This window comes from Hyperolius riggenbachi, chromosome 1 (genome assembly GCF_040937935.1).
Source record: "Hyperolius riggenbachi isolate aHypRig1 chromosome 1, aHypRig1.pri, whole genome shotgun sequence".
Lineage (NCBI taxonomy): Eukaryota > Metazoa > Chordata > Amphibia > Anura > Hyperoliidae > Hyperolius > Hyperolius riggenbachi.
In genome coordinates this window covers 569,114,734-569,142,461 of record NC_090646.1, presented here as the reverse complement: position 1 = coordinate 569,142,461, position 27,728 = coordinate 569,114,734, and the positions used below count along the sequence as shown (strand labels likewise).

General features: G+C 45.4%; 1 protein-coding gene across 1 annotated transcript; it reads right to left on the bottom strand.

Annotated features, from left to right (window-relative positions):
* Positions 1-340: 340 nt before the first annotated feature.
* CETN3 (centrin 3) lies at positions 341-27,728 on the bottom strand. Its single transcript, XM_068271693.1, has 5 exons — positions 27,601-27,728; positions 16,874-17,009; positions 12,204-12,318; positions 9,431-9,622; positions 341-594 (listed from the first exon to the last, which is right to left on the bottom strand). Exons 1-5 carry the CDS (start codon positions 27,615-27,617, stop codon positions 551-553), a joined length of 504 nt encoding a protein of 167 aa, XP_068127794.1. The 5' UTR covers positions 27,618-27,728; the 3' UTR covers positions 341-550.

Genomic DNA, 27,728 nt, shown 5'->3' with positions numbered 1-27,728 from the left:
CTCAGCATGGCCTTTATTCTTTATAAAGACACTCCCTGAAAAATATTTATACAGAGATGCTGGCCAGCCTACATGCTCACCATACACTTTTTTGGCATTTGGACAGAGCAACTTCCATTCACTAAGTGCTTTTGAAAATAAAGAAATTCCTGAGACCCCACAGGAGAAGGGCTAGTCCAAAACCTCTGGTTTCTGTCAGATTTCTACTACTTACTCTAAGGGACAGCAACATAGGAGAAAAGTAATGTATGGCTCATTTAAATCTGGAAGAAACATACTTTTTTGCGACCCTGGTCCTTTAAAGAGAAAGTACTTTGAAATAATACACCAACCACACTGATTTACAAAGTATTGTGCAATTTAATTATAGCTGCATTACAAAAAAAAAAAATCTATCTTACAAATAAAACTATACTATATTGAGAAATATTACAACGTAACATAAAGGTGCTACAAAACAGACTTCAGGCTCAGAGTCGGTGAAAGCGCTCTCTATCTTCCCGGCTGCGGCAAGGTATGCTAATCAGGAACACGTGTCCTCTGCTCCTGGCTAAATGTCTCCGGTCATTATGGAAATAAATTCTTCTACATTTACTGTAACAAGAAAAGGAAACATTCAAAAATCACTCAAGTACCATGTAACATTTCCTCTTCCCTGTGTTACAAAATAAACGGATATATAACACATCCCTGATAGACAAGACAGTATAGAAATACTTTGCTACTTAAAGGCAACTTTGATCTTCTAATATAGACAATAGAACAATAATTTAAAAATAAAACAGGCACTATGGTGAACTGAGTGCATTATAGAGGACAACTGTACTGAGGGGGATATGGAGCCTGCCCTATTGATTTTATTTTAAACAATACCAGTTGCCTGGCAGTCTTTCTGATCTTTCATGCATCAGTATTGTCTGCATTACACACAACTAAAACAAGCATGCGCCAAATGCTGCCAAACACGCGTACCTATGAATCTGCTGCCGGGAGATTTGGGAGCAGGGTAAAGCAATTAAAAGGCTCACCCTGCTCCTGCACAAGTCCCGGTGGCGTTAATTACCATTCCCCCTCCAGGCTGCCATGGATAGTGGGAGAAAGATGTAATGCGCTATTGCTGGCGGCCAAATTAGTGTTTAGTAGTGATTTGTTCTCCGTCTCTTGACGGTGCCCAAATTACTCACTGAGCGCCGCTATACCCGTAATTCCTATTATAGCCTATGGTGGCACTGGCTGCACCCAAATCTCCTGCGCTGTTTTTACAGCCCTTGGTTCCAACACCTCATCTGCGTGTTTGTTCAGAGGCTATGACTAAAATTATTAGAGGCAGAGAATCGGCAGCACAGCCAGGCAATGTGCATTGTTTAAAAAGAAAGAATTACTGTCCAATAAAACTATTGAACCATTTAAACTATTTGAAACAAATGGATATAAATATAACAGCCTCCATATCCCTCTCAGATCAGTTGTCCTTTAGCAGCGGTCCCCAACCTTTTCTGGCCCAGGGACCGCTGCAGCATCAGGATTTTTCCCAGAAACCGGAGGTGCGTGCAAAAGACTGGGGATGACGGGTAGAGTGGCAGCACCGCCCCTACCCAACTACTACCATCATCACCCTCAGCAATTTGGAAAAGATGTGTCTGCTTCATAACCCCCCAGCACAAGGTACATTTGGTGTGACAGGTGGTGAAAGAGAGGGGGGGCTACCCTATCTACTGGCACAGTTACTTTCAACTTTTTCCCACCCCACAACCCGCCCCTCCTCCCCACTCACTTCATGCCTTCCTCCTCCCCACACTCCCTTCATCCTTCCATCCTTTTCACACTCCACCTTTTCTCTTATCCCCACACTCACTTCATCCTTCCCTAAGCCTTCCATGCTTCCTGCACCAGCTGCTCACCTCCGTGCAGACTCTGTGGCTGGTTATAGATCAGAGCGTCCCAGTCATCCTCACTGCTGCCACCGTGTCTGCAGACAGAAATACTGCAATACAAATTACAGACACTATGTGGCAGCAGTAACAATGGCAGCAGGATTCTAGGAAAGCAGAGCAGTCTGCAGAGTTGAGCGACTCACTCCCTACTCCCAGCTTCCGTGCACTGCGAAGTCAGATGTGCATGGCCCAGCACAGCACATCCGGCAGCCCAGCAGTGGGCCGCAGACCGGAGGTTGGGGACCCCTGCTTTAAAGAGGAGCTGTTAGGTAGAAGGTCTCAGAGAAAAAAAAAACACATATCAGTAGCTAAATATTGGCTGTACTTACATTATATATGCATTTCTCTGTCCACGTTTGGATTTCACTGAATTTGTATATAGTATTTGCAGAGAATGATGCACCTGACAGCTCATGGCAGGTTCCATGTTTGTCTGTCTCCTATGAAGCCAATTGTGATGTCATTTCCTCCCTGCTTCCTGATGATTCCACTCACAAAAAAGATTGTAATGGACAACACTACTGTGCAGTGAATATTAATTAGCCATGTGGCTAGGAACAATAGCGGACTCATGCAGTATACTCTAACGGAACATATGCCCTGTGATTTTTCAGTGCTGGCTGCTGTTACAAGCTGCTGTAACATGAGCCTGTAACGTCTCACTGAGAAAGCAGCCTTAGGGCGTGATAGGGAAATGAAGAGGGATGACCCAAGGTACTGCAGTGGGGAGAAGAGGCAGCCCCAGAATGCTTTGCAGTATCTGTTATTCGGCCTGCGTCCTCCTTAGGAGCTTGGGAATAAAGAGCCTTGCTGTTCAGCACACATCATAGTAAGAGAGATTTTTAACTTCAGTATTGCCTTTTTGGCTTCCTTCTAAACTGTTTAACACAGGAGAATAGAGGTTTAAATTAGCTTTTGCAGCCTGACAGTTACTCTTTAAAGGGAAACTTAAGCAAGAGGGATATGGAGGCTGTTATATTTATTTCCATTTAAGCAGTACCAGTTACCTGGCAGGCCTGCTGATCCTCTGCCTCAAATACTTTTAGCAATAGACCCTGAACAAGCATATTCAGATCCAGTGACATTGTAAAATCTGACAAGATTAGCTGCATGCTTGTTTCTGGTGTTATACAGACACTACCGAAGCCAAATAGACCAGCAGGGCTGCCAGGCAACTGGTATTGTTTAAAAGGAAATAAATATGGCAGCCTCCATATTTTTTTCATTTCAGTGGTGCTTTAACCTCCTTAGCGGTTTGCCCGACACTGTGTCGGGCATACCGCTCTGTGGCCCCAGGAGTCCCCCTTAAATAAATGTCCCAAATGTGTGAAAAATCCTCTAGCTAGCAAGAGTGTCGGGCACCCCTGGATCCCCCCGTTTAAACGTTACCCCCCCCCCCCTGGATCCAGCGATTGGCGCAGCCTCCCAGAACAGCTCCGGTCTCTCTATGGGGAGGATCGGGTTTGCGCATGACGTCGGCAACGTCATGAGCGATCCTCCACATAGAGAAGACCGGAGCTGTCCGGGGAGGCTGCGCCGATCGCTGGATCTTGGCTGGGTAACGTATAAACAGGGGAGCGGCGGTGATCAAAGGGTGCCGGAGTCTTTTTCTAGCTGGCCTAGTGCTAGCTAGAGGAGTTACACACATTTGGGACATTTATTAAAAATAAATTAATTTAAAAAAAAAAAAAAAAAAAAGTAAGCCAAAAAGTAACAAAACCTCCTGAGCGGCATAATGCTCAGGTTAATGAAATAGAATATTATATGCACAATAATTGCAAGTAATAGAAAAATACAAATAGCTGGTAAAAGCTAAAGTGGCGAGTCAGAGTACCTATCGTGGCACAAGGCAAATGTGAGAGGTAGGAACATACCACGTTTCCAACCTCATCACAGGGATGGAATATCTCTGGTCAGAACAGCAGCTGCTCCAGTTGTCCCCCACATGGCGAGTGAGCTGCTCTGCAGTTTTGTCAGTAAGGGCCCGTTTCCACTAGCGCGAATTCGCATGCAGACAACGCATGCGGATTCGCATAGGCAATACAAGTGGATGGGACTGTTTCCACTTGTCAGTTTTCATTTGCGTTTTTATGTGCAGGATTTTTCTGCACGGCAGACCCTGCAGAATTCGCCTGCGTGTGGAATGCAGGCGAATCGCAGGCAATGTATTTATTAGGGAAATCGCATGCGTTTTTTGCATGCGTTTTTTCCCGCGATTTCGCATTGAAAGTAATGTAAATTGACACAGGCAGTGACATGGTTAAAATCGCATATACCCTGCCTATGCGAAATCGCATGCGAAATCGCGGCAAAAACGCATGCGGAATCGCATCCGCATGCGATTTTGTCAGCGGTGATATGCGGCGATTCCGCACCGCACTAGTGGAAACGGGCCCTAACTCATCTACTGACATTTTCTGTGCTGCAGCTATGACAGTGAACTGTGAACGTTCGCTTTTACCAGCCATTTTCACTTTTTTTCAATTTTTTTTTTATTTTATTACTTGGACCTCTTGTGCATATAATTTATTCTATTAACCTTAATCTTCTTTGCAACCAAAGTAGCAGCCCTAATTTTTCTGCTTGTGTGATTGGCATAGGAAAATTATCTGTCAAAGTTCCCAGCAAAAATAAATTGTTAGGGTTGCAGTGTCCTGTATATGGGTAGCCAGGTCAGAATGCAAAGCTCATTTCACAAGCCCTGGTTTATCCTGCATCAAAAGTCACTGGACCTGCTATTGAAAACAACTATTTTTTTCCTTGCAGGCCTACTAGGGGCATCTTAGGGTCTTAAAAGCAACCCAAGGAGTAAGAGGAAACGGACATATTTATTTCCTTTTAAACAATACAAGTTGCCAGGCACTGCTGTTGATCCTTCTGGTCAGTAGGGTCTAAACCACACACCTGAAACAAGCATGCAACTAATGCTTCATACACACTTGAGATAAAAGTCTTTGGAAAAGGCAAGATCACAGACCAATTATACCCCATTCCATGTAGTATGAGAGCCATACTCCACACAGTCTATTCTATGGAGCTGCACTCCACATCAGATAGAAATCTTTGCAAGATGCTGCACACAAAGATGCACGTACACATTCAAAAGATCATTATCTGCAAAAGATCTCTTCCTGCAATAGATCCATTCATAGTCTATGAGATCTGCAGATCATCATACACACCTTGTTTAACAGGCAATCATCTGCAGATCATCTGCAGATCAGATCCACCAGGATGGATTTTCAGATCTGCAGATGATTGCCAGATATGCAGATGAAGTCTGTTAAACAAGGTGTGTATGAGGATCTGCAGATCTCAGACTATGAATGCATTTTGCAGGAATGGATCTATTGCAGGAAGAGATCATTTGCAGATACTGATCTTTTGAATGTGTACGGGCATCTTTGTGTGCAGCATCTTGCAAAGATTTTATCTGATGGGGAGTGCAGCTCCATCAGTGATGAGCAAATCCGATCCGGATGCTACTTGGATAGTAGCTATCCGGATTTCTCCCAGTAATGCATTGCGGCCTGGGCGGGGGGTTTAATCCTTACCCATCATGACGTCTTCTTCGTCCGTCCTTCGGCGCCTCCCACGATGCGTTCCACTCCGGCGTCACGTGACTACACACTTCCTCCTTCAACCCGGAAGGAGGAAGTGTTTTTTAGTCACGTGACGCCGGAGTGGAGCGCATCGTGGGAGGCGCCGAGGGACGGACAAAGAAGACGTCATGATAGGTAAGGATTAAATCCCCCGCCCAGGCCGCAGTGCATTACTGGGAGAAATCCGGATAGCTACTATCCGAGTAGCATCCGGATCGGATTTGCTCATCACTGAGCTCCATAGAATAGACTGTGTAGAGTATAGCTCTCATACTACATGGAAGGGGGTAAAATTGGTTTGTGATCTTTCCTTTTCCAAAGACTTTTATCTCAAGTGTGTATGAAGCATAAGTCAGATTTGTCTTAGACAGCTGATCTGCATACTTGTCCAGGGTCAATGGTTAAGTATTAGAGGCAGAGGATCTGCAGGACAGCCAGGCAATCTGCATTATTAAAAAGGAAACAAGCATGTCAGCCATCATATCCCTCTTACCTCGGGTTCCCTTTAATACTTTTTAGCTTTTACTCACTTGCCTATCTTGGTGAGGCCCTCAGCATGTCCAGAAAAATCACGGTTTCTTTTTTAATTTCTTTGGATTCTACTACATTACTGGTTTCCATTGTGAACTTGCATTGCAGCCTACATGTGACTACTATGTTTATGAAGGGCCTGAGCCCACAAATGCAGTTGTGTCCGCTTCTGTCTGCTTTTCAGCCCCCTGCGCAGTAAGCCGTGGACAACATGAGCTTGATTGACAGCAGCGCTTCACGCAGGCGCAGTAAGGACGACCTCGAGGTCAGCCTCTGCACCGTGCGGGGAGACCGGGATGGGGGCGGAGAGCGGAGCGGTTAGCGTGGGACAGTCGGCTGCAAGGGGCTGGCAAAATCCCCAGGTGAGTGAAGCAGATTTTTTTCATTTTAGCTGAGGATTCCTTTAATGCCGCCCATTTGCCTTTGCCGCTTCAATATAGAACTGTGTGATATAGGATTCTGTAATATATGTTTGCGTAAAGATGTTTGATACATTTGCAATGGTCGCCGAGCGTGGTGGTCTGTGTATTTACAATTTGAGATGACGTGGAGCGCAGACTTCTGTCGGCGCTCCAGTCATTGATCACCTGCGTGTGGTGGGCGGGCACGGAGAAATGACATCGGCCCATGTGGCCCCCGACACGGCCCATGTGACCTCATGATGTTCCCCATGTTCCACTTCAGGTCCGCCATGGGTGGACAGGAGGTGGGCCCACACGGGGGGGGGGGCCTTCACTCAGTGACTATAAACGGCTGCAGGTGGTGCCGACCTATCAATTTATACTCGTAGGAGGATGGGACTTTATGCTGGTAACCAATGGGCGGTGAGTAGTTTGGTTCCCCATCAGGTCCGGCTAGGTACAGACCATTGTGATAGGTGTATTACACCGAATGTATGTGATTGGCTGCCGCCTTACCATGTGACATACTGTATATAAAGGCTGTGTTGGGAATAGGTTATCTGTATTTTGCAGCTTAGCTTGATAAAGGAGCTCAGCGCTTTGAAACATTGCAATGATGGCTGTAATGTCTATTTGAACAATAAAAGAGCATTGGAAATCAATGGTGCCAGCCCTGCTGTTTACTTCAAGATATAGATCTAGAGTGCTGCTAGATCTTTCCGTGGCACATCTGAAATATTAGAGTGGTACCTCACCTCGTTCTAGAAAAGTACGTTTTTAAAAATCACTAGCATTTCGAAAAGCTCTTGGCTAATGTATTTGTATGGGCTTTGATGTGATTTTTGCCCAAACGCGGGTCCTGCAGAATTTTGGAGGCGATTACGCCTCAAAGAATAAGAAAGAGCGTTATGCTTTAGCTATTTTAAACTTCTTCTTATACACTTTGATCTGAAAGTGAACAGCTTTGGGGGGGGGGGGGGGGAAAGATACTAAAATCGCTCTGTTCAGCGCTTTTTAGAGCAATTCTAAAAAGCGCTGAACTAAAAAGCGCTGAACAGAGCGATTTTCGTATCTTTCCCCCCCCCCCCCCCCCCAAGATACGAAAATCGCTCTGTTCAGCGCTTTTTAGAATTGCTCTAAAAAGCGCTGAACAGAGCGATTTTAGTATCTTTTTTTGTTTCCCCCCAAAGCTGTTCACTTTCAGATCAAAGTGTATAAGAAGAAGTATAAAATCGCTAAAGCATAACGCTCCAAAAATTGCCAGGGCATGGGTCTTGATTCACAAAGCCGTGCTAACTGTTTAGCGCAGGCTTGCTAAACAGTTAGCACGCAAAGTGCCGCGATCGCGCAAATGTCTGTGATCGCGGCACTTTGCGCGCGCAAGTGTCCGCAATCGCGGCACTTCACGTGCTAACTGTTTAGCACGCCCGTGCTAAACAGTTAGCACGGCTTTGTGAATCACGGCCATAGAATTCAACTTCCGCTCACCTGCCGGTCCTGCCATCTGCATTGATACTGTGACACTAATCGTTTCCGGTGGCAATTATTTAAAAGGGCACTACAGCGAAAAAACTGTAAAATTTAAAATATGTGCAAACATACAAATAAGAAGTACATTTTTTCCAGCGTAAAATGAGCCATAAATTACTTTTCCCCTATGTTGCTGTCACTTACAGTAGGTTGTAGAAATCTGACGGAAGTGACAGGTTTTGGACTAGTCCATCTCTTTATAGGGGATTCTCAGGGATATTTTTATTTTCAAAAGCACTTAGTGAATGGCAGTTGCTCTGTCCAACTGCCAACAAAGGGAGCAGGGAAGCTGGCCAGCATCATTGTTTAAATCCTTTTTAGGGAATATCTTTATAAAGAATAAAAGCCTTGCTGAGAATCCCCTATGAAGAGATGGACTAGTCCAAAACCTGTCGCTTGTCAGATTTCTACTGCCTACTGTAAGTGACAGCATTATAGGAGAAAAGTAATTTATGGCTCATTTTACTCTGGAAGAAACGTACCTCTTATTTGTATATTAGTACATAGCAAGGAAATGAACAGCGCTACTTAAAAACAGGCAAGTGCCTACCTGCAAAAGAGTGCAAGCCCCACTTGTGGAGTCGAAAACACACCGAGCATACACATGACCTGTCTACCACTGGAGGAGGATGTTAGTTTCCTGTAACAGCTTGCATGCAACCTATTAAGTACTCGTCCCTCCCACTGCGAAGAAGTCGATCCTCCATGGGAGGGGCCTAACACTAACTAAATCCTAACCTATGTATATGCATAGCCTGGGTGCGGCTAATCAAATAAAATCGAAAATTGCGCAAAAAGGTGGATCAGCGCAACACCAGGCCGCCTCCGAATGGCCTCTAATCAGAGGTGCGCTGAGCCCCCCCAGAAACTTCAAACGCACCTTGAGTGGTTTTCCAGGCGTTTTTGTTACAGAAGCTGTTTAGTAACAGCTTTACTGTAACAATATATGAAATCTACTACACCAAAAACGCTTCCCAAAACCGCAACATGCTAGGTGAAACGCTACAGAAAAATAGGAAAAAGCGTTTCAAAATCTGCTAGCGTTTTGCGGATCTGCTAGCGGGTTTTTGTTGTGCCCCAGGCCTTTCTGTGTGTTCATTTACATAGATCAAAGTGTTTAATTAGTTCTCAGCAGCTGTGAATAGATTGCAGGAGCACCACCCTGCTCTCTCCCCATACAGTAATACTGAGGCTTAACGCCTTCAGTACTCTGCAAGTTCTAAACTTGATTTTTATTTATTTTTTTAGGATCTTCATGAGTTGTAATGAAGAATTTTTTTTTGTCCATAAAGGCTATCATGCTGCGGCTTATCTTTTAGAGCAGAGAGGAAATTCTGAGTTTAGTTCTAATTTAAGGTCTGTACACCTTCACTCTAGTACGCATTTATGGTGAAAAAGAAAAACAGTACATATTTGACCGTTTTAAACTTACTTTCTCCATCGCCATCTTTATCAAACTCCTCAATCATAGCTCGCAGCTCTTCATCGCTCATGTTTTCCCCAAGTTCTCGTGCAACACGACGAAGATTCCGCAAGCTTATTTTTCCCGAGTCATCATCATCAAACAGTTTAAAGGCTTTAAGCATCTCTTCTTGAGGATCGCGTTCCAGTATCAAGTCTGTAACTGAATCATAAAGCAAGGTATTTCAAGGTGGTTCAAATTTGGGCACATACACTACCGGCACAGAGTTTGTATGCCTCCTTGTGTCTGCGTGGGTTTCCTCTGGGTACACCAGTTTCCTCTCACACTCCAAAAACAGATAAGTTAACTGGCTTCAGACTTGGATAGAGATTAGACTGTGAGCCCCTTTAAAGTGGACCTGAACTGTCCTGAAGCACAGGACAGAAAGAAAACAGAGAAATGCACCCTGTATGCATTTAGAGAGTTTAGCCTGTCTAATTCCCCCTCATTTGTGTCCAATCACAAATTGTAATTTCATCTCTCCCTTGTGTAACCTGACTGCCATGGCAGAGAAGCTCATTTGAAAGCACAGGATGTTAGCAATATGTCTGCGTCCATGATAGCAGGAAGTAGAAACAGTGGAGATTTATTTCAGAATTTGTATCAGCTGTAACAAAGAAATGTTTTTCTTGAAAAGGTTATAATGCTGTTGCATATACTTTAGAGCAGAAGTAGTTCTGAGTTCAAGTCCGCTTTAAGGGACAGCTAATGAAAGGACTATATACGGTGTAAAGTGCTATTTAAGGTATCGGCATTCTATAAATACTAAATAAACTACCACTAGCACATGGTTTGGGGGGGGCAGGGAAGGGGAATTCAGCACAATTCCTAAAATTGTCCCGTGTACAAAAACCCTTTGGAGTATTTTGGAGGTCATCATCTATTCTATGTTGTAAAAGCTAATTGGCTAGCTGCTGTTCTGATTCTCTGACTGTAAGGTCCCAATTACAGATGTGGCAGAGCCGATGCCCACTGCTGGCTACATTGCCCAATTCTCCACAAATAAATTGAGCATTGCATAAAATTGCCGTTTCCTGCATCGCCCCACCTTCAGTATGCACTGGCAACAATCAAGTCACAGAGACACCACTCTGCTAGCATGAATAGGCCCTAATTCACTAAAGCACAATTTTGCCTTTTTTAAAACCAAAATGGTATTTTCCCCAAGCTAATAAATGCCAAAGTCGGCAGTAAGCTCAAACTGCACTTCAGTGCAGCATGGCAGCAGTACTCTGGAGTATAAAATTGGCCTGAAACCCCCATCTTCCTGCAGGAGTAACTATCTGCACTGAGTGAGTCAGGGCTTCTGTTACTCAATTTGACCTGCCGATATCCAATGACCAGCAGCAAAATGTGACACACATATCTGCAGAGTGGCTGGTTATATAAGCGTAAAAATGAAGTAGGCAAGCTGAAATGTATTTGCCACTAGCCTGAGGCCCCTTTCACAGTGGGATGTTTTCATTGTGGTGTGCTACCCTTTTTTACCACAAGGTAACGCTAAAACAATGAAAACCTATGGGGCACAGCAGACCTACTGTGGTGCGGCGTGATGGAAGTACCAGATTAACTGCGACAATAACAGTGTTACAGGTGACCACCTGCAGTGACCGGAAGTAAATCTACAGCGCCACAGATATTTTATACTGTTTGCTGCTCATGTTTGTGGCACGCATGCGCGGAAGCGTATTTTGACAATACACTTCTGTGCACTTCTTATTTCCAGCAGGGGAAGTGAGTGATAGAGAGCCTTAGTACTTGCTTGGCTTGCAGCCAAAAGTGAGATTACCGCAGATTGCCGCGGTAATCTCCGAAAGCTGTTTTTCTGACATTGCAGTGTGATCACACCACAACAAAAACCCCGGTTTACAGTGTGAAACCGGCCTCTGCAACATATATAGCAGATCTGAATTAATTTTGCATTTTCATTTAGGACTCGTTTCCAAATAGCGTGCTTACAGCCGAGCTTATGAAAAAGCAATCGCAGGGACGGCAGACTACATAGACTGCACTCTCTCACTCTCTGATGTTTCCATACATGCACTTAGATCCACCACTGAATCGCAGTGCATGGTTGCCTGCATTTCATGGCAATTGTGCCCACAATCCCATTTAGTATAATGAAAGGGATTTGCAAGCTCCGACCCCCCCCCCCCAGCGACATGCAACTCAGAGCCGCGCCAGGCTCTGCGTTACATGGAAACGAGCCGAAAAACTACTCTTTTAGATATTTCAAGGTATTATATTATGAACATACATTTACAAAGAAGATTTAATGTTTCATAGTGTCTGCTCAATTGCAGTGTTTCAAAAGTCCCAGAGTGAAAACACATGATCTATTGACCTTTTTATCTTCTCCCCTCACAGTAAAAAGCCCAGGTATCTGCTTAGGAAAGTGAAAGTTGTAATTTGTTATCTGTGAGCTGACTGGATCCTGACTAGAGAAAATCTGTCAGTTCCATAGCTAATTATAAACTCTTTCAGGCAGGGAAAAAAAAAGAAAAAAAGAAGCACAGCATAAGTGTCTGTATGCTTGCCACTGTACATGCACATGTCTATCTCACCATGTCATCTCTGGTAGATTTCTACCTCTCAATGGAAGTGAAGGCCCCTTCAAACAAACTGAGGCCCACTAAAGAAATTATGATTATAATAAAGCAAAGGCTGCATCAATTATTTACCACAAAGTAATAAAAAAGGTAATTTGTCCACATAAACCCTAACAACAGAAAGCACTACTTACCAACTTCATTAAAGTCATCAAAACTAATTTTCCCTGTTGCCTCGCTATCATAATCCTTGAGGATTTTTAGAACATCTGCTTTCTTCACATCAAACCCCAAAGCTCGCATTGCCACCTGCCAAAACAAGAAGTCTTTAGATCCAGCGGCTTAGACTTAACACGTAGGTCTGTGTAGAGGAACAGGAAAGAGACACATCCACATTCACAGTAATGCAACGCTCTTATTTTATGAAGGATAACAATGTGCTAGCATCGAGTGGCAAAAATCAAGGATGTGTGTCCCTCACATGGGAGTATTCCTTTTACTTCCTGTGCTGATAGAAAAAAAAGTGACATCAATACATTCGCCCTTATTCAATTCACTTTTTCTCCTAAATTTTATCCTAGGAGATGAGTGCTCAACTTCTGTATAAAATAACTTCTTTTCTGCGCTCTGCAATTGAAAAAAAGTACCAAAAGTAGGTAAAAAAGGATTGTCAAAATTATTATAGTATGTTTTTGCTGCTTGTTGGCTTAAAAGGCATATTATTGATAAGGCTTTTATCACTGTGTAACCTCTTCAAAAAGGAGGGGGTGGGGGATTCAATTACCTTCTGGTCATAGGCTCAGTGCACACCAAAACCGCTAGCAGATCCTCAAAACGCTAGAGGTTTTAGGAGCAGATTTCAGAGCGATTCCAGGCATGTTTAAAGAGGTTTTCTAAACATGCCTAGCATTTTTGGGAGCGTTTTTGTGTAGCAGATTCCATATATTGTTACAGTAGAGCTGTTACTGAACAGCTTCTGTAAAAAAAAAAAAAAAAAAAACGCCTTGAAAACCGCTCTGATGTAGCGTTTTCCAGAGTGGTTTGTCTTTTTCCTATACTTTACATTGAGGCAGAAACGCTTCTGCAAACCGCAAACGTGCAGCAGGTGGCACATTTGCGGTTTGCTAAAAACATCAAACCTCTGGTGTGCAACATCCCATTGAAATACATTAGCCAAGCATTTTCCCAGGCGGATGCGGTTGGCGGATCGCTGCTAAAAAACGCTTGGTGTGCACTGGGCCATTGTGTGCTTATCTTATCCAAAATAGGAAGCTTTCTGTTATTTGCATGCTGAGATAAGCTTGTTACTGCAGAGAAAAAAAAACACACACACACACACACACACACACACACACACACACACACAACAACAACAAAAAAAGAACAAACAAAGTGCTGGCACTGCACAGTTCCTGCAGTTGGGCAAAGACACCCAGACTTGAAAAAAGAAAAAAAAGTGGGCATATAGGAATCCATTTTAAAAGAAAATAATGGGTTTACATATATTATAGGTCGCTATATTTTGGGGGATGTTACAACCGCCTTTAAATCCATGGAGGTCCATAGAGATCTCAAAGACAGAAAGTTCTTAAGGTGCATACACACAGACTATAGTCTTTGGAAAATGAAAGGATCACAGACCAATCTTACCACCCTTCATGTAGTATGAGAGCATACTCTAGAGTCTACACAGTCTATTCTATGGAGCTGAACTCCCCATCAGAAAAAAAATCTTTGCAAGATGCTGCACACAAACTTGCTGCACACACTCAAAAGATCTGTTCCTGCCAAAAATCCATTCCTGCAAATTGCAATGATAGTCTATGAGATCTGCAGATCATCATACACACATGACTTAACTGACATTCATCTGCAGAATAAAGCAGTCCCCGTATTTTTAAAGTCAGATATACACATCTGTTTGTGACTGTACAGTATATATGATGTGTACACAGGAATCTCTTTTATATACGAAATAACATCTATGCTGTAAGTATAAAGCCTGATGTGTAGTCGTGTCACTAATGGTCAATGAGATGGAAATAATTCTGCATTGATGCTGGTTTATGCAAATGTATGCACTCTCTTTGCTCATGAAATCAAATAATTTGATATTTTGTTAAAATTTGGATTGGTTACTATAAATTAAAGGGTACCTGAGGCGAATTAAAAGAAAAGCTTTATACATACCTGGGGCTTCCTCCAGCCCCCTTCAGGCCATTCAGTCCCTCGCTGTCCTCCTCCGACACCTGGATCTTCTGCTAGGAGTCCAGGAAATTCAGCCAGTCAGAGCAGTCTGGCTACGTGCCGCTTCCACAGCCAGGAGCATTCTGCACCTGCACAATAGTGCTGCTCAGGTGTAGTACGCTCCCGGCGGCGGAGTGTGTGCATGCGCACTGCACCAGACTGGCTCAAGTACCTGGACTCATAGCAGAAGATCCAGGTGGCGGAGGAGGACAGCGAGGTACTGATTAGCCTGAAGGGAGCTGGAGGAAGCCCCAGGTATGTATAAAGCAGGGGTTTCAAACTCGCGGCCCGCGGGCCATTTGCGGCCCTTGATACAATATTTTGTGGCCCTTGCCAGTAAAAGCTTCCTTATAGTTCGCTTCAGTGCTCCCAAGTAATCAGCCGCATCCCTGCCTCTAAACGAGGGCTGCAGAGCTCCCAAATCGCCCGGGGGGCAATCCGCCGGCATTTCCTGGAAGGGGCAGAGCTTTCAGCTTCAGCTCTGCCCCTCCTGACGTCAATCGCCGCCCCTCTCTGTGAAGGAAGAGTGAGAGGGCCGGGCAGAGGCGGCGATGCGCCGCGATTATGAAATTCCTTATGCGGCCCAGCCTCATCCTGACTTTGCCTCCTGCGGCCCCCAGGTAAATTGAGTTTGAGACCCCTGGTATAAAGCTTTAATTTCATCTGTCTCAGGTTTACTTTGTTACACAGTAGTACTATACTCTACATATGCTCTCCCCACAGAGCTGCAGGGAATCCACTGAGAATGTTGTGCACATTGAACACAGAGGTGTTGTCTATCACCCATAAACCTTGTTCAGATTGTGCATGAAGAATGTGTAATAGAGGAAGAATCTCCTAATTCCCCTGCAGAGTACCTGCACATCATTCTTACATGTACCCACAGTTACATTGCCTAGGGCCTGATAGATGTTCTTTGTTCCGGTCTGTACCTTTTACAAGTACTCTTACCAAGGACTAGTTTTAGTCTAAAGGGAATAAATATAGTAGTCTACATATCCTTCTCACTTCAGTTGTCTTGTAAAATTCCTAAGCGTTGGCAGTTAAGAGACGAATTTCACGTTACATACTGTTAATCAACAAAATTATAATATGCAAATTAGAGGAGTCGGAGGAATCCTAAACTGAGGAGTCGGAGTCGGTGGATTTTTGGACCGACTCCACAGCCCTGCTTGTGCAGGCGCAGCATGGAGAGGCCTGGGTTCCTGAAGACTCCCTCCGCAGTGGCAGAGAGCAGTCTCCAACCCATTGGTCAGAGACTGCTAACGGGGGAGCCAGCACAGGAACGACTGGACCAGAAGAGGAGCGAGAACGCAGCAGTGTTTCCCAACCCTGTCCTCAAGGCCCACCAACACAGGGGTAAATAATCAGCTCTACTGAGACAATAATTACCTCACCTGTGCATGTTTGTGGTTTTCTGCAACACATGTACTGTTGGTGGTACTTGAGGACAGGGTTGGGGAACTCTGCTCTATAGGACCCAGAGCCCTTGCGAGCTTACAATCTAAAGGAATGGGGTGGAAACAAGAGGTGGGGGAAGTACACAGTATATATACAGGCAGTGCAGGATTAGAATATTTAGTACGTAGTAAAACTAGACGCGAGGTTGAAGGGTGTATGGCCTAAAATAGAGCATATGCTTGTCGGAAAAGGTGGGTTTTGAGGGAGCATTTAAAGGTGGGAGAGTGGCGGATGTGCTGTGGAAGGGCATTCCACAGGACGGGTGAGGCTAGTAAAAAGTCCTGCATACGTAAATGTGAGGAGGTAATTGTAGAAGAGGATAAAAGAAGCTTGTGTGCAGATCTGAGATTGCGACTGGGTTGGTATCTGGAAACTAGTGAGGAGATGTACAGGGGAGAGAGATTGGGGAGAGCTTTGTAGGCGTAGGTGAAGATGCATTATATGCGCCTTCAAAATACTTTGTCAATTTCTATTAGTCCAAGTTCAAGCTGCATAACACTTAAATGAAATTTTAACGCAGAGAGAAATTATTTACGTTTGCCAAAAACAGGCCTTCGGGGAATACCGCGTTACTATACAGTATCCCCCAGTCTGGCATCCACTCAAGCAGGAAGTGATGCACGCTTAAAGTCACTTCCTCTTTATGGTATACGGAAGCACACGGAAGCATATTGTAACAAATAAGCTTCCATGCCCGCCGCACCGCAAACTTTAAAAAAAAAAAAAAAAAACCTGCCTTGCCAAAGACTTACATGACTTCCGGTCTGGCGCAAACCCACGCACGGTAACGTAGGTGTGCGCTTGCGTTAGATAGGAAACTTCCGGCGCAGCGCACCGCAACATAGGGAGTGTAGACTTCCATTGTCCGGGGGCCCCAGTGTAAAAGGGCCCTTGAGCTTAGGAGGATGGGAGAAGCCTATTTAGGTAGGATCCAGGGGCTTCCCCCTCCTGAGGCAAGTATCCCCACCCCTGTCCCGGGGCTGTTTTTTTTTTTTTTTTTTGCTACAAACTTCCAAGATGTATAGTGATGCGTCTGCAGCTGTCACATGACTGCATGGATGTCAGAGTAGTAGATCCTTCAGTCCTAACACTTTCATAACTCATGGTTCCTCATTTCACTGAGATTCTGCCTCACAACAATATGAACAACTATTACCTTCAATTCATGATAATCTATTGCTCTGTCTTTGTCTGTATCAAATAGATCAAAAGCATCCTTAATCTCCTGCTTCTGTTCTTCCGTTAGTTCTCTTTTTTTCTTCTTTTTCGTTTTGTCAATGGCCAAATCTGTCCTACAAGAAGAAAATAAGTCAATGTTCTCTGCTCTGAAGTAAAATAAATAACTTTTCAAGCAATAAACAACACTGTGTAAAGTATACTACATAAGGTGCCAGGGAAGGGAAGAATGTTGGATTAGAAAGCACAGTTACAATAGCCTGTCTCTACCAGCAGCCTATCATTGTGCTGTGTGTGCCAAGCAGTAAAGTATTTTATCTTGAGCCTAAAGCCTCATACAGACATCAGCTCCATAGAAAAGACTGTGAAGGTATGGCTCTCATACTACATGGAAGGGGGTAAAATTGGTTTGTGATCTTTCATTTTCCAAAGACTATGGTCTGATGTGTGCACGTGGCCTTAGTCCTACCGTTTTTTTTCCCAGGAAACATGCTCTGCCTCCTGACACATGTTAAATGTGTCTAATACACTGCTCAAAAAAATAAAAGGAACACTTAAACAACACAATATAACTCTAAAGGTAGCCATACATAAGGCGACTTTACGGCCAATCGACCATTCGATTCCATTATTATAATCAAATCGGATGAAAATCGGTGCCACCAAGTGCATGCCCAACTGACAATGCGACCAATTCCAGGACGAAATTGGTCGCATAGGCCCGGTTCACATTAGCGGTGGCCGTCCGGAATCGCCGTGCCGGAGCCGGACCGCTTGCAGAACGGACGGAACGGACGCACGGCAATAGCAATGAAAGCCTATGCGTCCGTTCACATGCGTCCGTTCTGCCGGACCGGAGCCGGACCGGATCCGGACTCCGGCGTCCGTTCCAACATGCGCTATTTTTTGGTCCGGCTCCTCCGGCAGCCGTATCCGGGGCGGAGCCGGACTGCACCATCCGGCCAATACAAAGTAATGAGAACCGGAGAGCGCACAACACACTGGCTACAAAAACCGGACGTTCTACCCCACTTCCTATGCATTTTGGATGGGGACCACATGGAGTTCACAGAGTGGGGCAGCAGCGATTTCATGCTGGAGCTCTAGGCAGCAACATGTCTGATATAAGTCTGATAACGAGGAGGCGAACAACAGAGAATTCCCAGGTATACGAAAAATGCCTGGATCCATGGTCCCAACTGCAGTCTCTGTATCCACGGATGGTCTCCACACGTCCACCTGTCTCCAACAATGACCCCAGACCCTTCTGCTGACCTCCCAGACCCCAGGTATTTACAGGTTGTTATCTCCTTAAGAAACCGGATCCGGACCGCAACCGTGTTCACACCGCACGGAAACCGGATGCAAACGGACCGGATCCGGACGGGATCCGGATAGGAACCGTACGGATCAGGTCCGGTCCGGATACGGTGCGGTCCGGACATCCGGTGCGGTTTTGACAAAACCGCAAGTGTGAACGGGGCCTAAGTCGATCGCACGTGATGCAAGATGTTGGGCCAACTTGCTCAATCGGGTGTGCGTCGGTATTTGCGTGTGATTTCGGGACGATCAATGAATGCGCCGAAACCCCCAACACTGGCCCCTCAAAGTTAAACACCCCCCTCTCCGGTGCCCAATGCAAGTTATACATTACCTGTCTACGGCCTCCGCTTGTCTCCTGCTGGCTCCAGGTGCACCCCACTCTACATACATGCGTGCCCCACATGGTTGCCTAGTGATGGCTCGCGTATGACGTCAGACGTCACACACAGCCATGTTACTAGGCAACCACATGGCGCTTGTGTACGGAGAACAGAGTGCACCCGGAAGCCAGCAGGGGACAAGCGGAGGCCGTGGACAGTTAATGTATCACATGCACTGGGCACCAGGGGGGCATTTAACATTAGGGAGATATCGTTGGGGCGGCGAGGCAGATGGATGTGGCGTCACAAGGCTGATTCTGGTTCGATTTCAGCATGAAATCAATTGGGAATCGGCCTGCAGTGTATGGGCAGCCAACAGATCTCTCGCTAATCAGATTTTATTAGGCCTAGTGCACACCAGAGCAGTCCGGTCGCGTTTTCAGATCCGATTGCGGATGTGGAAACGCTAGGGTAATGTATTTCTGCCTCAATGTAAAGTATAGGAAAAACGCAAACCACTCTGAATAACGGCAGTTCAGAGCAGTTTTGCAGGCGCTTTTCTTACAGAAGCTGTTCAGTAACAGCTTTACTGTAACAATATATGAAATCCACTACACCAAAAACGCTTCCCAAAACCGCAAAATGCTAGGTGAAACGCTACAGAAAAATAAAAAGGGTTTCAAAATCTGCTAGCATTTTGCGGACCTGCTAGCGGTTTTTGGTGTGCACCAGGCCTATGAGAGAGATTTGTCTCTTGGTCTAATCTGCCCATTATCGCTATATGTATGGCTACAGTAGTCAATCACACTTCTGTGAAATCAAACTGTCCACTTAGGTGGCAACACTGATTGACAATCAATTTCACATGCTGTTGTGCAAATGGAATAGAAAACAAATGGAAATTATAGGCAATTAGCAAGACCCCCACAATAAAGGAGTGGTTCTGCAGGTGGTGACTACAGACCACTTCTCAGTTCCTATGCTTTCTGGCTGATGTTTTGGTCACTTTTGAATGCTGGTGGTGCTTTCACTCTAGTGGTAGCATGAGACGGATTCTACAACCTGCACAAGTGGCTCAGTTAGAGCAGCTTATCCAGGATGGCACATCAATGTGAGCTGTGGGAAGGTTTGCTGTGTCTGTCAGTGTAGTGTCCAGAGCATGAAGGCGCTATGAGGAGACAGGCCAGTATATCAGGAGACGTGGAGGAGGCTGTAGGAGGGCAACAACCCAACAGCAGGACCGCTACCTCCGCCTTTGTGCAAGGAGAAACAGGAGGAGTACTGAAAGAGATGAAAGCAGGTTCACACTGAGCACATGTGACAGAGTCTGGAGACCCCGTGGAGAACGATCTCCTGCCTATAACCTCCTCCAGCATGAGCGGTTTGACAGTGGGTCAGTAATGGTGTGGGGTCATGGCTGGATTTACCATAAGGCATGTGCTTAGATCCACCTGATGATGGAGAGGTTGCTCACTCCCCTCCTCTAGTGCCTCTCTCCTTCCTTCCCTATGCAGAGTCCAAAACAGAGCGTAAATGAGAGGTTACCCATCCAGCTCTCTACATTCAACTGATAAAAATCTCTCTTCAGTCAGGGGCACCTTTGGCTACTTCATATTGAGGGTACTTTTGGCTACCTAATACTAACTGGCACCTGAAGCTACCTATGACAGGCAAGGGAAGTAAGGGAGAAGTGACAGCTGGGCCAGCCAACACACTTGCGTTGTGGTTCAGTGTTGGTTTGTAGGTTCATGGAGGACGAGGCCCAATGCTGGCTCCCCTGATAGCAGTATTAGACAGCCGCCTGAGCTGGCACGTTCACGCACGTGCAGTACAGAGACACCTGTCTTTTGGAGCCTGCCTTGATTTTCTACAGACAACTGGTGGCCGCTGCAGAGGACGGACACGGCATCTAGCCTTTTAGGTGTGGCTCTATCCCAAATCCCAGCACTGCACAGAGCTTTGCACTAGCCTGGAGAGCAAAAGAAAGAGGCTCTAGGAGAGTGAGGATCGATTCAGCTGAGCGACAGCCAAGAGCTTTGTTCTTACCACTCACCTCACCCACTGTCACAATTTTTCTGCCCCCCCCCCCCCCATTAGGTTTATTGGAATAGGGAAAAATTAAGGGAAAGTATTAGGTGGTGATACAGTGGGTTGCAAAAGTATTCGGCCCCCTTGAAGTTTTCCACATTTTGTCACATTACTGCCACAAACATGGATCAATTTTATTGGAATTCCACGTGAAAGACCATTACAAAGTGGTGTACATGTGAGAAGTGGATCGAAAATCATACATTATGCCAAACATTTTATACAAATAAATAACTGCAAAGTGGGGTGTGCGTAATTATTCGGCCCCCTGAGTCAATACTTTGTAGAACCACCTTTTGCTGCAATTACAGCTGCCAGTCTTTCAGGGTATGTCTCTACCAGCTTTGCACATCTAGAGACTGAAATCCTTGCCCATTCTTCTTTGCAAAACAGCTCCAGCTCAGACAGATTAGATGGACAGCATTTGTGAACAGCAGTTTTCAGATCTTGCCACAGATTCTCGATTGGATTTAGATCTGGACTTTGACTGGGCCATTCTAACACATGGATATGTTTTGTTTTAAACCATTCCATTGTTGCCCTGGCTTTATGTTGAGGGTCATTGTCCTGCTGGAAGGTGAACATCCACCCCAGTCTCAAGTCTTTTGCAGTCTCCAAGAGGTTTTCTTCCAAGATTGCCCTGTATTTGGCTCCATCCATCTTCCCATCAACTCTGACCAGCTTCCCTGTCCCTGCTGAAGAGATTCACCCCCCGAGCATGATGCTGCCACCACCATATTTGACAGTGAGGATGGTGTGTTCAGAGTGATGTGCAGTGTTAGTTTTCTGCCACACATATCGTTTTGCATTTTGGCCAAAAAGTTCCATTTTGGTCTCATCTGACCAGAGCACCTTCTTCCACATGGTTGCTGTGTCCCCCACATGGCTTGTGGCAAACTGCAAACGGGACTTCTTATGCTTTCTGTTAACAATGCCTTTCTTCTTGCCACTCTTCCATAAAGGCCAACTTTGTACAGTGCATGACTAATAGTTGTCTTATGGACAGAGTCTCCCACCTGAGCTGTAGATCTCTGCAGCTCATCCAGAGTCACCATGGGCCTCTTGACTGCATGTCTGATCAGCGCTCTCCTTGTTCGGCCTGTGAGTTTAGGTGGATGGCCTTGTCTTGGTAGGTTTACAGTTGTGCCATACTCCTTCCATTTCTGAATGATCGCTTGAACAGTGCTGCTTGGGATTTTCAAGGCTTTGGAAATCTTTTTGTAGCCTAAGCCTGCTTTAAATTTCTCAATAACTTGATCCCTGACCTGTCTTGGACCTGTCTTGTGTGTTCTTTGGACTTCACGGTGTTGTTGCTCCCACTATTCTATTAGACAACCTCTGAGGCCCTCACAGAGCAGCTGTATTTGTACTGACATTAGATTACACACAGGTGCACTCTATTTAGTCATTAGCACTCATCAGGCAATGTCTATAGGCAACTGACTGCACTCAGATTAAAGGGGGCCGAATAATTATGCACACACCACTTTGCAGTTATTTATTTGTAAAAAAAATGTTTGGAATCATATATGATTTTCGTTCCACTTCTCATGTGTACACCACTTTGTGTTGGTCTTTCATGTGGAATTTCAATAAAATTGATTCATGTTTGTGGCAGTAATATGACAAAATGTGGAAAACTTCAAGGGGGCCGAATACTTTTGCAACCCACTGTATATGCATAGATATTACTATTTACGATCTATGTGGCTGGTTGATAACCAGCAGATTCAATCATAGTGTGAAAGGATCTGACGGTAGAAATCAATGCAAGCATTGCAATGCTGTAGGGTTACTAATGCAGGTATTAACATTAAAGAGACACTGAAGCGAAAAAAAAATGATGATATTATGATTTGTATGTGTAGTACAGCTAAGAAAAAAAACATTAAGATCAGATACATCAGTCTAATTGTTTCCAGTACAGGAAGAGTTGAGAAACTCCAGTTGTTATCTCTATGCAAAAAAGCTATTAAGCTCTCCCACTAACTTAGTTGTGGAGAGGGCTGTTATCTGACTTTTATTATCTCAACTGTAATTGAACTGTTTACTTTTCCTCTGCTAGAGGAGAGTTCATTATTTCACAGACTGCTCTGAAATAATCATTTTGAATGCTGAGTGTTGTGTAATCTGCACATATTATAGAATAATGCAATGTTAGAAAAAACACTATATACCTGAAAATAAAAATATGAGAATATTTTCTTTGCTGCTAATCTTCTAGTAATTATTCATAGTATACAACCAATTCATTATATCATATATATTTTTTTTCGCTTCAGTGTCTCTTTAAGATTATTTAATTGTGAGGGGAACATTGGGTGGGGCAAAGTAGAGAGTGACAAAGGAGTGAAAAAGAGAGAGGCAGTGAGGGAAAAAGGGAGAAAAGTTGAAAGAGGAAGGGAGGGAGGACTACCTATAAAATGGGAGGGTCCTACTCAAGATCGGCCTACTCACATTTAACCTTCCTGGCGGTAAGCCCGAGCTGAGCTCGGGCTATGCCGCGCAGGAGGATTTCTCAGGCCCTGCTGGGCCGAGTTGCATAATTTATTTTTTTTGCAACACGCAGCTAGCACTTTGCTAGCTACGTGTGCATTCCGATCGCTGCCGCTGATCGCCGATTAGTCGCTGATCGCCGATTAGCCGCTGATGGCCCCCCCTTCCCCAGAACCCGTGCGCTGCCTGGCCAATCAGTGCCAGGCAGCGCTGAGGGGTGGATCAGGACTCCCTTTGACGTCACGACGTCATCCCACCCGTCGCCATGGCAACGGGGGAAACCCTCCAGGAAATCCCGTTCTTTAAACGGGATTTCCTGATCAAAGATTGACGGAGGCGATCGAAGCGGGTTGGGGGATGCCGCTGCACAGCGGCTATCACGTAGTGAGCCCTAGGCTCGCTACATGATTTAGAAAAATAAAAATAAACTGCTGCGCTGCCCCCTGGCGGTTTCTAATAGACCGCCAGGAGGGTTAAATCACCTGGGCCCTGGATACATGAAAGAAATGTTACAGCTGCGTAGCAATAGCTGCAATGTCAGATCCCCAGGTTCTAATAATCTAGTCATACCCAGAGTCGACCTGGAAACGTTTGGTCCCAGAGCCTTCTGTCATGCTGCTCCTACGTTATGGAACTCCTTACTTCAGCAGATCAGGACAGCTCCGTCTCTGGACGTGTTTAAATCTAGACTGAAAACCCACCTGTTCAGTTTGGCATTTGCAGAAATATAATTTTTGTTGTGTGTATACTTCATCCTAATACCAACTACTGAATGTGAGAGAGCCTAAGCGCTTTGAGCCCTATGGGAGAAAAACGCTATAGAAATGTTACTGTTAGATATTTGCCTCACCAGGATTGCACTTTTATTAAAAAGAGTACCCAAGTTGAAGCTCAGGTACAAAATTAGATACTTACTTAAACAGAGGGAAGCCTCAGGATCCTATTGAGGCTTCCCTCCCCGCTCTGATGTGCATTGTCGCTGAACGCAGCTCCCCAGAAGATTAGTAACAAGGCATTGTCACTAATCATATCAGGGCCGCATACTAGCCAACCGAGCCCGCAGCCGCAGTAAGCCAGGCTCGGTGGTAATGCACATGAGTGGCCAGGCTCAAGCAGCCACACTTCAAGAAGAGCTGCGTGGCCCCGATGTGGAGGGGGGGGGGGGGGCCACACTCAGCAACACTCAGCTTCAGATTAGTGAGGAAAGCCTCAATAGGACCCTGAAGCTTCCATCTCTTAAAGGGGAACTTCAGCCTAAACAAACATACTGTCATTAAATTACATTAGTTATGTTAATTAGAATAGATAGGTAAGAAAATCTCTTACCCACCCCGTTTTAAAAGAACAGGCAAATGTGTATGATTCATGGGGGCTGCCATCTTTGTCATGGGGGCAGCCATCTTTTTGGTTGAAAGGAGGTGACAGGGAGCAGGAGACACAGTTCCAACTGTCCTGTGTCCTGATCACCCCTCCCAGCTGCATGCACTAGGCTTCAAATGTCAAATTCAAAATGTAAAAAAAAAAAAAAATTGCACCAAAACAGCAGAACGAGAACAACAACATCAGAAATCCCATCATGCTTTGAACAGCTTTAGGGAAAAAATGCCCGGGCAGTTTTTTTCTGTGCAGCTAAAAATGAGGCTTGTATAAGAGAAAAAAAGTTCTGATGCTGTGAAACAGTTAAAGAAACACCAGGCCTTTCCAGTGCTGCTGAGTCAATTTTTAGTCTGGAGGTTCACTTTAAGGTAAGTAATTGATTTTGATCCTGTGCTTTGGCTCGGAATCATTTTCAAGGGACCCTGAGCAGTAAGGAAAAAAGGAAATCCGGACATACCTGGGGCTTCCTCCAGCCCTCCAGGGAATCTGGGCCCCTATGCGTGTGCACCACTGGCACCCTCCCTGTGCATTATCATGTCGGCGTGATGATGCACTGGGGCGCGCACACGCAACTTCACCCGAAGTCGCCGGATTGCTGGAGCTGCCACTGGAACCCCAGAAGGGACCAAGAGGACGGAGAAGTGCTTTTTGGCGCTGCTAGATTTGGGCGCAGCCGGTGCCCTTATAGACTATAATAGAAATCACAACTGAGCAGCGCTCAGTGAGTAACGCCGGCGCCATCAGAAGATGGGTGCCAAGGTTGCTTAAAAACATCGCCGGAAGCCGAATTATATCATTCCCCCACTATCCATGGCGGCCTGGAGGGGGAATAGTAATTAATATGGCCCGGACTTGTGCAGAAGCAGGATCAGCCATATACCGGCTGAATCCTGCGCCCAAGTCTACCGGCGCTGATTTCAAATGTATGCCCAAGAGGACCCCGGGAGGTACCGGGGGCTGGAGGAAGCCCCACAAGTCCGGATTTTCTTTTTTCCTTACTGCTCAGGGTCCTTTTAAAGAGAACCTGAACTGAAAATTATAAATCAAAATAAACATACCTCCCATATAATCTGCTCATCAATCTCTTTCTCCTCTCCTGCGTCCGGTTTGTCCACTATGATCAATGCAATTCTCCGTCCTCCATTTTGAAAATAGCCATTACCCTATAACAGCTCCCTGGTCAGCACACAGTTAAACTGAAATATTGCCTACTTGAGCCATAGGGAAACATGGACATTACCTCGCACATCATTTGTTCTTTCAGTTATAACTGAGAGCAACTGATGTATAACCGATGGCAACTGATACATTTCAGTTCTGACAAAATCTTGTCAGAACTGGAAGGAGTCGTTGTAAGAAGAAAATAGGGAGCGTCTGAGAGAAACTGATGGTGAGGTAAGTATGTAATATTCATTTGCAGGAACATCATGTGTTTATTTTAAATAATTATACTTGGTTCAGGTTCCCTTTAAGCTTTCATAGTAGAGATGGGAAGTCCAGATATTTTCAATGATTCGAATCGGATCATTGAAAAGATCCGGATCTTTGATCCGAATCTCAAATCATTTTACTAGGGAAGCATTCCGGGGTGAAATGACTAGCAGGACAGGACTTTCCGTGCAGTGGACAGAGAAGGGGAGGGGGGTGGACAGACAGAAGGGGACAAGATGGTCAGAGAAGGGGAGGGAGTGGACAGAGAAGTGAGGAGGTGGACGAAGAGGGGTGAGCAGAGAGCAGAAATTTTTTTTTGCACACATGTTGCAATCATATGCTTTAAATATATTTCACCTATATGTTCATCTGTATACTTTGCAAACGTCTCACAGTGAAAGAAAGCATTCCCCATCCCAATGTGTCCTTTTCTCACCTCCAACACTCATCATAAGGATCATATTGCACTTCAATCACAGTGCCTGCCCTGTCATTCTAGCCCAGCATGCTGTCTGCAAAGTTACTGAGCTGCGGAGCAGTGCTTTTCAGCGCTGCTACCTTTGGGCGCAGCCAGCGCCGCCATAGACTGTTATGGGAATCAGTCTATAGCGGCGCTCAGTAAGGAAGGTCAGCTCCGTCAGAAGACGGAGCCGAAGTTGCTTAAAAAACACAATAATTCGGCCTCCAGCAATCGCTGGAAGCCGAATTATTTCATTCCCCCACTATCCATGGCGGCCACGAGGGGGAATAGTAATTAAAACGCCCCGGACTTGTGCAGAAGCAGGACCAGCCATATAACAGCTGGATCCTGCGCCCAAGTGTACCAGCGCCAAATTCACATGTACGCACTGAGCTGTGCTTCTGAGCCAAAAGTTTCCCATTTGTTCACTTTGCATAACTACGGAACAGACAGCCTAAAATGAGCAGCACATTACAGCCAGTATGTGTGCTCTACACATATCTGGCAGTGGCACCCATGTCCCCCCTCTCATCTACCTGTCCCTGCAAGGCTGGCTCCCCTCCAACTGAGCGATCCATCTCTGCTCTGCTTCCAGGACCCCCCTGTCCGCTGAGAGGGGGGCGTGCCGCTCCTGGCTCCACCCCCTTTGTGAACCGAATCGTTAATTTTGATGATTCAGATGATTAGACTCACAAAAGAGATTTGGATCAAAGATCCGAATCGTTCATGATCCGGACAACACTATTTCATACATGACAAGAAGACACAGACACCCAGCACAAGGGGAAGGGAGCAGAAACAAATGTGAATAAGGGAGAGAGGATGAGTGGAGAGAGACTGAGAATAGCCTGAGATGGAGCAGAGAGGTTATCTGTATTGCAGTCCCACATCACAGAGGCTACTTGTAATGTGACTGCTGTCCCTGCTAATTCCTCACACAAGTAGAAGCAACCTTCCTGGAATCCAGGGACTGTGGAAAACGTTGTACCCTGTCTAATACCTTAACTAGCTGTGCACATGCAGTCTTTACAATGGTGAGAGAGTAGGTTTTTTCCTATGGATCCTGCAGGAGGCAACCCTCTGCTCTGCCTCATGCTGTGCACATTTACACTGCCTTATACAAACCCTGAGACACCAGGCAATGCACCATCATGAGAGGCAGCCTGGGGGAAATCTCCCTCTTTCCTCCCAGCCAGTCCACGCCTGACTCACCTTACAGGCACGCTCATATCTCCCTCAGCACAGCAGCCGACAACGAGCAGCTCCCGAGCCACACTCAGCACTGACAGGCCTGAGACAGCCCAGTAAACAAACTATGATCCCTGTGATTGGAGAGAACT